Consider the following 16,697-nt stretch of genomic DNA (forward strand, 5'->3'; position numbering starts at 1 on the left):
AAAAACCTGACTAAGCCTTGACTTTAGGATAAGTCCAAAAAATAAAATGCATACAAAGAAAAAAAAACACCAGCACACACATTCCAGAAACAAATAAATTAACACAAAATAATTATAAAATAAATAGAAAATAAAACTTAAATTCTAAAACTAAATCAAATTTTATTAGAAATATTCATGTTAGTTAACTAAGTTAGTCAAACTAAGATAATTTGCAATAGAAATTCTTGTTAGTTAACTAAGTTAGTCAAATACTAACACAAAATGCAATGAAAATTCTTGTTAGTTGTCTAAGTTAGTCTAACTAAGGGATTTTTTCTTGAAAACCCCAAATTCCAATGATCAGAATAATTCCAATTTTAAATAATACACTGTTTACAGGTGAAGCAAGCTATGAACTAGACAGTGTATTCAGCTTTCTGTGCTGAAATAATGTGACCAAATCAAGTGTCACCTGGAAAGAGGAATGTCAAGGGTGCTTTTTACAAAAATAGCCATTGGTTTGTATTTTTTCTTTCAATTTACACTTGCACATGTATCAGGGAAAATCAAGAATTTTTTTTTCAAGGGGTGGTAAAAAGAAGGTGTTTTATAATACATGTATTAAAAATTGAAATTTATGATTTTTAGTCCTTGTATTTTTAATGTAAACACCATAATGTACATACAGTATTATTGCATACATATAGAAGCATTTTCTTAAGTCAATAATTTCTCAAAGATCATATTAATATATCAGGAAAGTTCAAGCCAGATCTGCTACAGCAAACTGAACATAAAGTGGCATACTTGTGTGTCAGGAAACGAGGGACATGTATGGCTGGACTGAGAATCTAACCGGGGATCCCTTCATCACTACTTTCATGTAGGTGTTCTATTGACTTAAATACATGTATGGTTAAATATTTGTGTATAAACATATAAAAAGTCATGTAGTAAATTGAATTCAAAACTGAATAACCAAAAAAATTGTAAAATGTAAAGATGTTTTCTAACTTAAATGAAATTGTTTCAACTAAAGCACCAAAGAATTGGTATGATAATATGAAGAAGTCAGTATTGTTAAAAAACTTGAAATTGACATGGTTTTTTAACAATATTGACTTCTTCACATTATCATAGCTAAATTTGCAAAATAAATCAAATTTGTTAATAAATTCTATATATTTTTTTAAAAAATAGATCAAGCTATTTACTTTATTTTATTTTCATCATGTTACAGATCCCATGGAAATATAGGATCCTTGGCTAATCAAGTGTCATCTGCAGTGTTACAAAAGAATATTGGATTTATATCAATAAGGTACATGTAATTAGGGACAAAACTGAATTAAAAAAATGGAATAAGATGTGAAAAGAAAAGTATTTTAATTCCACATATAATCGTTAGGTTGCTAGTTGTATATGCATTGATGTGTCACTGACAGGTACATGTAGTTTTTTATTTCCACAAAAACTTGATCCTTTGGTATTAACTCTTGAACAGTTTGTGCTGAGTCTTTATATTTCACATTTATTTTTTTTCCTTTAAACCCGTGGTCTTGGCCTTAGAGTGTGGCCTACATTTAGAAACTGAAATATTTGATCTTTATCCTTATATACCAGTTTGTTTAATTAAGACAATTCATTAATCCAAATAATTTCCTTGGAGCAAAAGTGCCCAGATTAATGAGGCTGACTTTATATGCATTTAATTTAAAAAATTCATGAAATTATATAAAAAAGGTATCTCAAAGGTGTCTTATATTCATATAGACATAGTCATACTAAGTTTGCAGTGTAAGAAAGAAGTAAAACATGTATTTTCATTCTTATTGTATTAAAATATTTTGTTCTTTTCAGAAAAAGAACTAGCAGAAGGAGACGTAAAGAGGAACGGACATATCACACCATAAGACGTGCTTCAAAATCTGAATATACAGAGTGAATTTTGCTTACTACAGATCCTTGTGAAAGAACACCTTTGTTGTATTGACATAAAAACAACGGAATTGTCAGGATCCTTGAACATGACGCAACTGGCTGCATACGATGGCAATTAAAAATGCATACGTTTACATTGATCTTTGTTAGCCAATAAGACAAAAAGCAAAATAGCAAGTTTATCCTATTACCGTACATGTACTGAATGTATTAACTTTATTTTTTTGAACTACATCATGAGTTTAAAAATTGTACAGTATCACATACAGTTTATGGTGGGATTCCTCTAACTTTTATGAATCTGCAAAATCTATACTTTAAAGTTACAAATTATTACCCCTAATACAATGTATGGTTTTTTTTTTGTATAAAATTATTACACTATTTTTGTATGTATGTAAAGATAACCAAATCACCCAATTTTCCCGCATTTTTACCATGTATTGAGCATTTTTTTTTTTACCATGCTTTAGTGTATTAATACCCATTCTCTGTAACCACTTACACTTTTGTGGCACGCATAGTCACAGATTTTTTTCAAATTTGGCTGGAAAGTATCACCTCATAAACTACTTCAAAAAATATAGTTAGATCATATGAATGTTGAGTAGTTACCATGGAAACGGTGTCTAAAGTTGATTTTTTGTGAAAAAATGCAATATTTGGGAAAGTTTTTTAAAGAAATGCGGCTACTTCAATTCATGTTACTCACAGAATTAAGAAATATAACATCTAACTTTAAAAGGCATGTTAAAACCTTGTTGGTATTCTCTCTATAAATACTAGAATTCTTTGATTAAAATAGCAGACAATAACTTTGAAATTGAATTATCTCCCTTTGATAATTGTGAGCTCTTCAGTGAGAAAGATAAAAAAATCATTATACAAAAATGACTGGAAGTTGTTTACATATGTCAGCATACAGCTCTGTATATCCAGGAATTCAAGTAAAATCAACTGTTTTTCCTGTTTATTTAATTTGCATACAAATTTAAGCCTCTGTTTATATCCTACATGCAAAAGAATAATTTTGATATGTGAAAAATGGTGAAATGTACAAGCTAGACTACATAGGCCAGGAAATCAGCTCTGTACATAAGCATTAGTCTCAAGGTCTAAGGAGTTTCAAAACGGGATTCAAGATAAACTTGAAATATCAGAATTACTTATTTTATGAATTTGGTTTTTTTTTTAAGAATTACTGTGTCTTACGATCAGTCAGAGTGATATACTGGAGGACTGCAATGAATACGGTGTTAGAAAGCAAATGAATTTTTAAACTGAATGTTATTATAGAGACTAATAAATTTTAAAAAAACTGAATATGTCCTTGGCTGAAAGGAAAAAAAATTATACTGAATAATAGCTACAATTCCCATCCACAGGTCGTTATTTCAAATTCAGCAATATCTTTTGAAACCCATGGTATAATACATATTATATAGGGGTTAGAAAATTGTTACCTATACAAGCCCCCCCCCCCTTCCTAATTGAAAAAGAGTTTGGGCATTTTATGTATTATTATTTTATTTTCTTTGCTCTTAACACTTTTTTCTGTGAAGAAGAAAATTAATAATTTTCCCTAAAAAACATCTTGGAAATAAATGATATGTCCTGCCATGAAAATAAACCTAACTTAACCCCCCCCCCCCCTTCTGGATCAAAGGTCGTCCCCTAACCCATAGTAAACGCAGTCATATTATGTAGTTTTTAAACAGGATAAACGAGTATAAAATGTTTTGTTAACCAGTCAAAAATATACTTTTGATGATTGGGGTAGTTGCATAGAAATACAAATTGTCTGTGAATCAAATTTAAAGTTAACGGTTTATCATTTCTCTGGACTAAGATAAATTATGATTTAAACTTATAGCAGTACAATATTAAATCTGTCTAGCAGTATTTTATTAATAATGAAAATAATTTTCTGCCCCCCCCCCCCCAAAAAAAAAAAACAATTAATTAAAGCACAATAGCAGATTATTCGAACAGGTCCAGCAGATGTTTACAACAGATTATTATTGATTAAACTTTGGGAATATCAGATCTTTTGCGTAGATCCAGGCATTTACCATCAACATCGCTAAAATCTCATTTTTTTAAAGAATGATATTTCAAAGTAAATTAGATTTTTCTGTCAACTTCTCTGAAAAAAAGTCACTGGAAAACACATTTTGACTGTCACTTGAAAAGTTCGGATTGTTAAATATGGTTAAAAAAAATGTACATTTAGGAGCAAGGGATTAGTTTACTAAAACAGCAGAAGAGTGTCTTTACATGCTTGTAGCGCAATTCTCTACATACAAGAAGTCTTGCACTCAATATGGAAAGTGTATAGTCGTCCAATATTCTTAAATGCCTACCTTTATATCAATAAAACCTGAAAACTGTACTTATATAAGCATTTTCACATTATGCATCAAGCTAAAGGGAGAATGTAAAACCAGTTTTCAATAAAATAAATTCAATATACGGGATCAAGGTCAGGATACAACATTTACAATACCAGTAATCCTGAATAACCGAGTATACATGTAAATGCATTATTAACAAGCTAATTCAAAGAATATGTGTCCCCTGCTTCAGGAGATAAGAATTTCTGTAGATTAAGAGGGGGGGGGGGTGTCGGGGGGTGGTTGGGTAGGGGATGGGACACTTAAAGTGGGGCGGGCGGGACCATAGAGCGTTATGAACAAAAAATAAGCTAACCTAAACGCAATTTGAGATATCACTCGGAAATGAGAGGTTTACATACAAACAATGTCTTTTTCTACCTTTACCTTTTGACCTAGAAATAAATAGGGGTCATTTTAAGCCAAAGCAAGTTGTGGTATAAACTCAAATTGAAAAAGATCATAGGCTTCTTTAGATATCCCATGATAATAAAATGTTAAAACAGACAGAGGGGGGGATATTTTTATAGACAAAAAAACCCTGAAAATAAATACCTATTTTCTCCCAATTTCAAAGTGCTTAACAGCTAAAACTGTGTATTTTATTAATATATATACTAGTATGTTTTACTTATTTGTGTAAAACATGAGAAAAAAATCTGCGTAACATTTAATTACATCCAAGATTTTTTCAAAATATGGTGATGCTTGAAAGTCCGATTTCAATGGAAAATATCATCGACTCCTCCCCCACCACCCCACCCCCTTTTTTCAAGAGTTGGAGTAAGGGATAATGTACTATTTAGCAATGGTATTAAAATAATGAATCAAATACCATTTAACTGTTTATTTAATAAAGATTTTATGGCTAAATTGCCATTAATATTGAATAAAATGGTAGCAAAATGTAGGCGGGAATTGAAGGTTAGCGTGCATAGTTCTTTATATACCACTGTGACCTTGAACTTTGACCTTCTGTCCATATGGGCACACATTCATATGATGCTAGTTATTGTTGACCAGAACTGTAACTTTGTTTCTTCATTTGTTGTTTAAAACACAAATATTAGTTATGACACAGAAAAAATGTTGTTTAGTTTTCTTAAATATCTATCAAAATCGGCAATTTTGACCTTGACCTTTGACCCTTAGTCATGAAAATTGATTTTTTCGCTTTGTTTTTGCTATAATTGTTTACCATATATCTAAATTTGATTTAATCCATTTTAAAATACTCAGGCAATTACATGGATCCTGATTGTATCTACGTTTTATACTTTTCTAGGATTTTGAAAAAAAGCATAAGTTTGTAACCATGGTAACAAGAAAACTAAATATGAATACCAAGTAGTTCTTTGTAGTGTATATTAGAACTATATGTGGACTTTCAAACCAATGTATTCATTTTTTCCAAACTATCCGCAAAAATTTATACCAGGCTTTTCAAAAGAGCCTAAAATCTACAATTTTCCACAAGAAAAATCCTACCTATAAATGAGGGATATTTTTTCTATGAGGAAAAAGTTACTGAAATACTAAAAATTTTCTAAAGCACTGTAAAATTATGTATTTTGGCAAAAAGGTAAAGTCATGTTGATAGCTTTTTCCAATAAAGACTTTTAATAAGTCAAAAAGGGTCATTTTTCATCAAAATTTAGCAATTTTTAGGCCATGAAAAATGTATGTTGGTTGCCATGGTAACCATGGACCATAGCAACCATTTTATTATGAATTTTAGGTACATACATCAATATAGGAATGTATGCCAAGTTTCATAAAAATCCAAGACCATGCGTGCCACACTCCCTATATAAGATTTTAAATGCTTACAGAGAATGGCTATTAATATCTGACAACTAAATGATGACCAGGCAGTCTTCATTTAACAGTGTATGTAATACATAACACATTTTTATCTGAATATTTTTAAAACAAGGATGACATGCCATGGATTGATTCTGTCTTCAAAACTTCATAATCACTGGGATTTCTTATTTATGTTGTACATGTATTTGGAACATACATGTTAACCTATTGTGATGAAAAAGAGGGAGATTCAGACCTCAAAAGCGGTAGCATTGCGCGCGTGTTGTTTAACGCTTGGATTATCGATATCGTTCATGTAATATACATGTATATTATAAGCCTTAAATGAAATCAGGTACCTACACTAATTAATCTTAAATATCAACAGCAAAGAAGAAGACAGAAACACCTTAAGTTTGACATAAATTGTACAAATTCAAATATTTTTCATGCTCATCATTTTGCTTGGATTGGCTACTTTACTTAGCCTTGTGAAGAGGGATCTTTGCTGATTTAGCCTAGAAGCAATAATTCAAAATATTCATTCAGTTTTTAAACAAAACAAATGATAAAATGGTTTAATCTAGATCTAAAACAAGTTCCTATCTTTCGTTATATAAATCAGATTTCCCGCGATGATCGAAAACGAAAGTAGAGATGTGCAACATGGCTTGGTCAATCGAGTGATTTCTATTGACTTTATTGATAAAGTTGTGAGTTTCTGTGCTTTTAAAGACGATGTCAAATGTTTTCATCTAATTCTTAAAAGCTGTATCTCCTTTTTCATGGCAGGGATGTTGATTAATTTATCGTAACTAATGTAATCACTGGTAGTCTTGTGTTGTTGTCGTTGTCAAATCCGTGCTTGAAATCTAAGTACAAAAAAAGCGTTTGTATGATTCCGAGTCAAATCACGCGATATCTAGCGAGATTTTATGAGAGTGGCTTCAAAAATGGATACCCAAGCGAACCAAAAATACTTTAGACGAAGCTTTTGAAGAAAAGCGGTAGATTTCTGCATTAAATCGGTAGGCGGGAGATGGAATGAAAAAGCGGTAGACTCCCGCCTAAATCGGGAGAGTTAACATGTATGATTTGGAATAAAAAAGGAATTGTTAAAAGAAAAGTGAAATTAATCATTCTATTGTTGTCAAAGGAAGATAATAAAACCAGTTTACTTATGCACAGAATTGGTCAAAACATATTGTCATTGATAATGCATCCAAGAATCATATGTATAATAAATCTACAAAGTCAATTTGAACAATATCAAGGAAAGTTCTAATCTTTTTTAATATAAGTGCAAAAAGGTCAAGCAGGGCAACATGTGTCCAGGTGTACATGTATAAATTGTTTTCTGTGATATAGAATGTAATTTAGAAGAATATTACTTGGAATTTTACTCATTTTCTTTGAAATATTTTGATTAATTCTATCTATCAAAGTCAATTTGAACGATATAAGGAAAACTTCTTATCTTTTTTAATATAAGTGCAAAAAGGTCAACCAGGGCAACATGTGTCTAGGTGTACATGTATAAATTGTCTTTGTGATACAAAATGTAATTTAGAAGAATATTACAAAGAATTTACTCATTTTCTGTGAAATATTTTGATAAATTCTTGATAATTTCTCTTAGTCACCATATTCTTCAAAATTGCATCCTTTTAAAGGAAGGGGGTAGGGTAGGGTGTAAGATAATAAACTTGTTCCAGGTTGAATTTAAATCCCATTATGTAGTATGATTTTTTTCTAAAATTTAAGACACTTATAGGCTAACTATAATATGCAATAAAAAAAGAAATTTGATGGGTAATTTTTTCACAGTGGAAGCAGAAGTGTGAGACTTTGTGCAAGGAATAGGCAATATTTTAGCCTAATTTGACCATGCATCTTGGTAAATGTAATTCTGTTTTTTGCTAACAATGCTTGATAAATTTAAGATTGATGTCAAATATTAATCAATACAGACAGATGTTTGAATTCATATAAAACAAATGATAATTGATATAGCAATAAAAAAATTACAGCCCTTTTCATATCATATTCTTATACTATTTTACCCTGCTTTTTCAGCTCTTCGGTGGTTGATGAAGGCTATATTAAAATTGTGAAATTTCTCTAAAATTAGCCCGATGACCTGCCTTGAATTTTTGATATGATTTAGAACAAGGACTCAACACAAACATATAAAAAATTCAGAAAAATTCAATGGGTAGTTTTTTGTTGACAAGCTATCAATCTCTACCTTAAAATGCTTACACAACTTTTTTGATAAAATTATTTTCATCAAGAGAAATAACTTATTTTTCACAGTGTACATTCTAAACAAGAAAATATACAAACAAGTCAGTAGCATTTGTCGATACATGTATTAAACATATTCTAACATGAGTACAAATTATAAGATTTCAGCAAAATGATTTAGTGGTTAAACATGTATACTGTACATGTACAAATGAATAACATAATTAGGTAATGTATAAAAATACCATATGACATGAAAGTGTCCAAAGCAACATTGAAATATCAGCAATTACATTTGTCATGTATTCTCTATTGTGAATTTATGAAAAATCAAGTTATTGATTATTCCAGCATACAATATGGGAAATCTTCACAGGTCAAATTCAGACAAGATTGTGTACATCCTCCCCATTTCATAATTATTCCATATATTTCCTTGCTCTTTTTCCTTCTGTATCTTTCAGTTTTTTCAGTTGTCCTCCCTTTGATCTTCCATGACCATTTTGAAAATGTCTTTGAACTGTACCGTACCAAAAATGAATATCCACCACTTCTCCTTTTCCTGAACAATTTCTTTGTGGCACAGAATGGTCTCTACAAAAATTTCAAAAGTAAAAATAAAATAATTCTTAAATTCTATGAGTTATAAAAGTTACTTAGCCTAGGTATAATCAGCAAACAAATGTATGCCCAATTCACTGACACAGATATGATACAAATAAAACTAATTTTATATATGTTATATAATAGGTGTTTTGAGGAATCCTATGATGTAATTTGCAAAACAATTACACTATTGAAAGATATGCTTCATAATAAAATCATAAAAAGCATTTTTTGTTATTTTGACAATTAAATTTGGAATGTTCAAACAGTATATATTACTTCAGATTGTCAAAAAATTAAGAAGATTCTGATACAGATACATGTATATTATTTTTGGACAAAAAATACTGCAGACAAGTAGACAGGCAGAAAAACAGACATTGTGATTCCAAGATATCCCAAACTTTTGGGAAGACTATAACAAAGTTTATTTAACAGTGTGTAGTTACCTTAACTTTAAAGCAAGCCTTGGATCTTGGGATTTGTTCTTTATCTTACAAGAGGCTGACTGTATATTGAACCTGTAAGACAAATACTAACAATCTCACACAGTAGATATTTTCTAAGAATACATTTAATTAAAACTTAAACTATCAAAATGAGAGAGTACAAGTTTGTAGGTTCTCTATAGTCTTAAATATATCTAACATTTAACCCGAAACTATAGGCATGCACACCATTCACTAGTGTTGGGGGGAAAAAATAATTGTCAGTAAATGAATACATAGATGTAAATATTCAATGGATTAGCTAGCTGATGTTCTTTCAACACACATGCACATGTATTCATACCTTTAAAGTTGGATGTCACTGTTATAAATTTTTAGTTGAAATTCAAAAATCCAATTTATCCCCCCTTTCCCCACAAATTTATTGTATACTATATAGTTTCATAGCCTTTACAGCCAGCAAAATCTATTCATACTTTGCATATTTTAAGTGCACTGGATTAAAATTATAATGTATCAATTTCTAGAGTATTGAGTTGAGTTGAATTTATTTTTGATGAAATCATGCAAACAATGTAGAATTATAAATTATCAAGAAATATTTTGTCATATAGAGACATTACAGATAATATGATTTTTTATTTCAAGTATTTATTTTTACCTTCAATATTGTGATGATGCAATCGTCTGTCAAATCAGCTTCAGGATCAATCGCCAGTCTTATCAGCTTCGGGCTCTTTGGACTGAAAAAAAAAACAGCACTGTGACACTGAACTCAAGTTGCCGAATGCATCTATAGGGCCTAGGCCATAATAACAAACATTTGTCATTAAGTTTAAGAAGGAATACGGCCTTGATAACGATCTCAACATACATAACGACATACAAGGTTTCTACTTTCACTTTCATATCAGTACGTAACAAAACGAAAACAAATTCAAGTTTTAAAAAGTAGTAATGCCTTTAGCCTAACATGTATTGTTTACATTCATTCAGAAACAAATTTTATCCAAACTTACTTACAGATCACGAACGTTAGGTTTACGAAATGCATTGATTTAACAATTACATGCATGATGCAAGTGACAAAAGTATATATCGATAGAGAGTACATACGCACCTGTAACAATAATGAAATTATTTAAGGAATGAAGCTAATTTCAACTTATGTTATCCGATATAACATAACTTGGGGCAGTTTACGCTTTATAAACCGCGAAGCGGTTTATAAAAAAGCGTAAACTGCCCCAAGTTTTGTTATATCGGATAACATAAGTTGAAATTAGCTTCATTCCTTATAATTTAATTCTAGTGTAGGCAATGAGTCAATATTTCCTCTGGAAAAAGACTTCAAATTGAGCATTATTTTAAAAGTAACGTCAGCGGAGTAATACGTTTTTGACCTAACTCATTGTGACGTAGGCAAGTTATGTTATCCAAAATATTGGTAGGATTTCATTTGTCATACCGGCGTACGCCGAATGCGCCGCTTGGCCTTTTGTAACCCGGCTTGTTACTTCATTTGACCGGGGAAGGTTCGCCGGCGTACGCCGAATGCGCCGGTCTGAAATGACCGGCGAGGAAATCGCCGGTCTTAGAAATATGGCGGGAATAGAAAACAATTGTGAAAATGCAGAAAATTTTTCTAAATCGACACGTTCTTTTTTTGTTTGCATATTTTGAGCAAATCTCTATTCATATATTTAAAAATTTGTTTTTATTTTCTGAAAAATAAAATTTTTCATGAGGTTAATGATGGTTTTTTTTAATTGAATTTCGAATTATTCTCCTAAGACATAATGTAAAAAGTAATAATACTTAATTAATTGATTATCATTTGGCCTAATTATTCATTTTTTAAAAATGTTTTCGCCGGTTTACTTCATTTGCCTCTTAGCCGTTCTACGCCGGTCATATGACCGGCGCAATTCGGCGTACGCCGATCAGCGACAAATGAAACTGGCCCATTATATGTTCCTCTGAATGATTCAGCCAATGAAATTGCTTAATACAAGTGAAATTAAATTATATTTAAACAATATGAATCAAAAGTCTTTAAAATATTATTGTTAGGAGATCACTTGCCTTTTCCAAACACCCAACACGTCTGCTGCAGCAGTGACGTCAAAATTGACGTATATTTTCATCCGATAAAAGACAAAACCGGCCCGGAGAAAAATACGGAATTATTTTAATTTTACTTAGCCAAACCCGAAAGATTTTAAATGAAAAGCAAAAAACATATTAATTTATTCTTTATCTATTTTGTCTGGGAAATGCATTATTTTTAGAAGGAGGGCTTGGGTAAACAGAGAAGAACTTTACATATGATTAATTATTAACAATTCTTTTGAATTAATGTACATTTAAATTCATCTTTTGAAATTTATAATTGAAATTGCAATTTTATTTCAGTATAACAAGGAAAGATAAGTGAACACTGTTTCATATGATTCTCATATGATCAGTGTTTAATATGATTCTCATATGATCACAGTCAAAACATTTGTATGAATTTTACCTGAGTATAACAAGGACAAATTAGTGAACATTGTTTCATATGATTCTCATATGTTCAGTTTCATATGATTCTCATATGATTATTGTCAGAATATTCATATGATTCTCATATGCAGGATATCTCATATGAGAATTATATGTTTATTACTTCATATGATTCACATATGTATGATCATATGATTCACATATGTATGATCATATGATTCTCATATGATTGGCCACATATGATTCTCATATGATTGTATATACATATGATTCTCATATGATCCACATATGATCTTCATATGAAAGGCAATGCATATGTGGATCATATGTGGCTAAATTGCCTATGTATAAGTAACCTGTACGTAAAAACACGACATAGTTAATAAAATAGATTCTTTTCATAGTTAATTAATAATCGCACTAAACACAGGATATTCATTAGTATTAATCGAATATTTAAAACCTGTAAATAATATTCTGTTTAATAATAAAACGCATTTTTCATTGTTAAAAAATTCCTCAATCTGCCTCTCACAGCACATGAAATACGTCATTTTTACAAAAATGACGTCATGTTTACAAGTTCATCGCGATCAGTACTTTGTCTATAATCAGCTACATTGGATCTTTCTAGCAAGCTTTTTAAATGCATCGATAAGTCTTATTGTTGTTTATTATGCTAATACATTTAAAAGTTGAAAACTATTTCATTTTCAGGTATAATGAGAAATACATAAAAGTCATATTTTTGTGTGATGTCACAGTAAACTTTTCCCGTATAAATTAGGCCCCGCCCCATTGTTGAAGCCTTAACAATGCTGCGTAGGAAGCTACACTCCTTTTTCTCTGTTTTGTAGATTGATTGTGCAATACAGTCTTTACTGGGCATGATGCAGGACAAGCAGAAGAAAAACAACAAACACCCGTACCAGTTTCAGCGGATCTCGGAGACGCTCTCCATTCTTAACCGGGTCAAGGACAGCATGCAGTTCTAACCTAGTCCCCAAGATGGAGCACTTGAACAAGATGTTACAGCCGAAGGACCGACTGGAACCGCTGAGTCTGAAGAGCAAGTCGTTAGAACGGGATCCAGATAAAGAGCAAGGGAACCAGTAAAATGTAGTTCTACTAAATGTGGTTTATGTAGAACTAGACACATTATATTTCTGTTTCTTAACTTAATTTTATAAATGTATACTTAAGATAGGATTCTTCTCATATTTCTAATATTTAAAAATTTAATGAAATTTTCACAGAATCAAGAAGACAATATCAGTAAGTGATAGTATCAGTGAAATTGAATTTGATCATTTTATATTAGAGACAATTGCAAGGTCAGGTCAAGGTCATTATCTTTTTCCTTGACATTTAGAATAGAAAATAACTGTTGCCAATCATGTGATACCTACTTCTATATCAAAAGTTCAAAGATTGCTCTTTTTGCATAAAAACATATTACGGTACTATATCAGATCTATAGCATGATATTACCAAATTTACATAAATAATTTAACTTAACTGGATATTGGGTAATCCGAATGTTCTCTGTTTTTCTTAATGTTTTTTAGGATATATTAGTTATTTTCATATGCTTCCTATATTTAACTTTTTCTTATTTTCACACATAATATAGTAATCTTATAAATGTACGAAATGATACAAAAACAAAAAGATTTGATCGTTTACAGAGAGAAAATATACTTTTTTATGGACTTTTGGCTCAAACCTGCACTTTGATAGTTAGCGTTTAAAAAGCTAATAAAGTTCTAGTTTGTTTGAAAAATCATAAAATTATATATTTGATATATTTTGAAAGTGTAGTCCCTCATTATTAATTAAACTAACATTTGAAAAGAACTATATGCGGTATATTGCATATATACTTGCCCCCACAAAAGTTACATATTGAAAACTTCATGAAATGTGCTGAATTCAATAAATTGTATGAGAAATATAAATTAACAGAACATATTATAGTTTCAAAGCAGTTTATTCACAATTTTTGACAAAATGGACAAAATTTCAACAATTTTAGCTTTTAAATATATAGAGCGCATGTTTGTTCAGGATTAATATTTACATATTTCATTGATATTATCATTCTACACATTATATCAAAATATTGATCCTGAACACACATGCGCTCGGTGACTTTTACTCAAAATATCGACGAAATATGTTCTGTAAAGTTCAGAGTTATTCCCCTTACCAAACTGATATGTTTGCTGCAGGCCTAGAACAAGTCTGCTGCAAGCTTGCAGCAAACAAAATTGTTCGCAGGAAGAAAAATTTCTTGTTCGCAAATGATTGCCACTTGCTGTGATCTTGCGGCAAACATTGCAGCAATTGCTGCAAGCTTGCAGCAAATTTGCAGGACCCAGCAAGTTTGCAGGAACATTGCGAGAAACATACACGCCAATCTAATATTCGCAGCAAGTTCACAGGAAACATTTCATTATTCGAATGTTTGCAGGAAGTTCGCAAGAACAGTAAACAAGTAAAATCAGCCAATGAAATGCAGATTGTACTGGGTCAACACAGAACTGGCCATTTTGAAATGTTTGAATTGAGGTTGTACATGTTTCAGTATTTTGTCAGGAATATACACTGTTTTGAATAAAGAAAAGTGCCAAACTCTGGATGTAGGTGTTCACTGGCATCCATGATATCTAATTGGTAAGAAATGATTTTGATTTATTTTGATATTTGAAAGAATATTTCTTAAAAGCACGTTTGAGTTACTGGTTTAAATGCTGGGTCAAATTTAAACTTATTTATTATGAATTTCAGTCCTCTTCAAGTACATGTATCACACATGTATTCTTCTTAAATGTATTAATGGACCCAAATCAGTTCTATGTTTTCAAATTAATTAGTAACTATGTAATCACAGTAATATTCAATTAAAAATCATAGGTAAAATTCTGTTCATATAAAAATCAAAGCATGCACTTTTTTTTTAAAGTATGAAAACTTTGTTTAGAAACATAAATTCCATAAAATTGCATCATTTCAGAAACATGTGGTGGTTTTTCTCTAAAATTTAGGTCCGACAAAAGTTTTCTGCGAACTTGCTGCTGTACACAGGAATGTGCCAAAACCATAAGGAAATTGTTTGCTGCAAGTTAGCAGCAATGTTTGCCGCAAGCTTGCAGCAATGTTTGCGGCAGGCTTGCAGCAATGTTTGCCGCAGGCTTGCAGCAATGTTTGCCGCAAGCTTGCAGCAAGGTTGCCATATTTGGGAAATCCAATGTTTGCTGCAGACTTGCAGCAAACCTCATTTGCATGGTAAAATGTTTGCAGCAAGCTTGCTGCAGACTTGCCGCTAACTTGCTGCAAACACCAAGGCTTTATATAGACTGTCATGATTTCTTTGGCTTCATTGCCGCAAGCTTGCAGCAATGTCTGCTGCAAGCTTGCAGCAATGTTTGCTGTAGACTTGCAGCTAATATTTGCAGGAAGGCAATATTTTCGGTAAGGGTCTTGAACTTTTATGATATCTAATTTTAAGCTTCCTCTGGAATATTTTATATTTGAGAAATTGGATAATGATTAAGTGTCACAGTCTGTCAGAGTAATTAATATTTAGGAAATCAACTTTTTATTACAGTTATATAGTTCACATACTGATGTATGTATTTCACGAGGTCAGAGTATATAGTGTTATCCCTTTCCATCTATCAGTTTTAGTTTATAGTAGTTTTTTACTAGCTGCTTTAAAGAACTAATTTTAGGCATGATGACTGTCCAGTTATTCAGAGAGTTATTGCCCTTAGACCTTTGATAAAAAATGTTTTTATTTACTTTGTTGACCTTTTATGAATTGTTCAGAATTTTCTTTTTTTTGTCTTTTTTTGCCATCTTCCTTCTAAATATTTACTATTTCTAATATTACATTATGAAACTTTTGAATGAAAAAGTGCAAATTTGTGCTGTTTTTTGTGAGAAAAAAGTTTGAATCTTTAATGTATGTCCTAGGTTTCTTAATTTTTTTATTAAATCAGTTTTCAAGAGAGTTATTGCCCTTTGACTGTGGAAGCTGCATGGTATTAATGAACTATTCTGTAGAATTTATAATTTTTAATTAATTATTATCATCATTATTTCATACTAAGACCATACAATTTCTTTTAATACATGTCAGCTTCAAGTCGTTTGAATTTAGAATGTAGTGTTTTAAATATTATTATTTGTTCAGGCATTGCTCTTGTAATGTATTTGGAATATAATTTGGGAAATGCATGGAGTCATTTTTTATGGTAAAAAATTTTTTTCAAATGATAAAAATAAAGAAATCTTCATTGCTTTCTGTTCAAATAATCAGATTAAATGCATTTATAAAGTTTTTTTAATACATAACTTTCAAATTTGTATGTTTTAATTTTATTGATATTAAAACATTCAGTACACATACAGTGTTCTATATTATCATGCTGCTTCAGACTTAAAAGGCACAGTGGAGGAGCATCTGCTCTAAAGAGTCAAGGAGTAGGGTTCAAATCCCACTGTGGGACATGGAGACTGGTCCTTTGGATGAGGGGTTCAAATCCCACTGTGGGACATGGAGACTGGTCCTTTGGATGAGGGGTTCAAATCCCACTGTGGGACATGGAGACTGGTCCTTTGGATGAGGGGTTCAAATGCCACTGTGGGACATGGAGACCGGTCCTTTGGATGAGGGGTTCAAATCCCACAGTGGGACATGGAGACTGGTCCTTTGGATGAGGGGTTCAAATCCCACAGTGGGACATGGAGACCGGTCCTTTGG

At 31.2% G+C, this 16,697-nt stretch overlaps 1 protein-coding gene and 1 long non-coding RNA gene across 4 annotated transcripts; one reads left to right on the plus strand and one right to left on the minus strand.

Moving 5' to 3' along the window:
• The first annotated feature begins 385 nt into the window (after window positions 1-385).
• Window positions 386-2,398, plus strand: LOC134259526 (uncharacterized). The gene is made up of 4 exons (XR_009990372.1): window positions 386-500; window positions 740-865; window positions 1,223-1,303; window positions 1,843-2,398. It is a non-coding gene; the product is annotated as an uncharacterized LOC134259526 (long non-coding RNA).
• A 5,979-nt stretch (window positions 2,399-8,377) lies between these two features.
• Window positions 8,378-10,531, minus strand: LOC134259527 (uncharacterized). Of its 3 annotated transcripts, XR_009990374.1 has the most exons (4): window positions 10,448-10,531; window positions 10,086-10,167; window positions 9,425-9,496; window positions 8,378-8,963 (listed from the first exon to the last, which is right to left on the minus strand). XR_009990374.1 is itself a non-coding variant. In XM_062742114.1 (3 exons), the coding sequence occupies exons 1-3, from the start codon at window positions 10,497-10,499 to the stop codon at window positions 8,712-8,714; spliced, it is 390 nt and encodes a 129-aa protein (XP_062598098.1). In that variant the 5' UTR covers window positions 10,500-10,507; the 3' UTR covers window positions 8,378-8,711. The 3 variants fall into 3 exon arrangements, 1 of the variants encoding a protein (XP_062598098.1); XR_009990373.1 differs by lacking the exon at window positions 10,448-10,531 and having other exon boundaries at window positions 10,086-10,419; XM_062742114.1 differs by lacking the exon at window positions 9,425-9,496 and having other exon boundaries at window positions 10,444-10,507.
• Window positions 10,532-16,697: the final 6,166 nt, after the last annotated feature.

The sequence above is a fragment of the Saccostrea cucullata genome, unplaced genomic scaffold (assembly GCF_032062105.1).
Source record: "Saccostrea cucullata isolate Sc308-1 unplaced genomic scaffold, CSIRO_AGI_Scuc_v1 ctg12532, whole genome shotgun sequence".
In the NCBI taxonomy this organism is placed as follows: Eukaryota; Metazoa; Mollusca; class Bivalvia; order Ostreida; family Ostreidae; genus Saccostrea; species Saccostrea cuccullata.

Excerpts from the sequence above, each read along its gene's own strand:
- LOC134259527 (XM_062742114.1), bottom strand. The coding sequence starts at position 10,499 with ATGCATGTAATTGTTAAATCAATGCATTTCGTAAACCTAACGTTCGTG. Across the intron at positions 10,168-10,443 it reads CTAACGTTCGTGATCTGTAA|TCCAAAGAGCCCGAAGCTGA; the intron begins GTAAGTTTGGAT and ends TTTTTTTTTCAG. Across the intron at positions 8,964-10,085 it reads GCATCATCACAATATTGAAG|AGACCATTCTGTGCCACAAA; the intron begins GTAAAAATAAAT and ends AAATTTTTGTAG.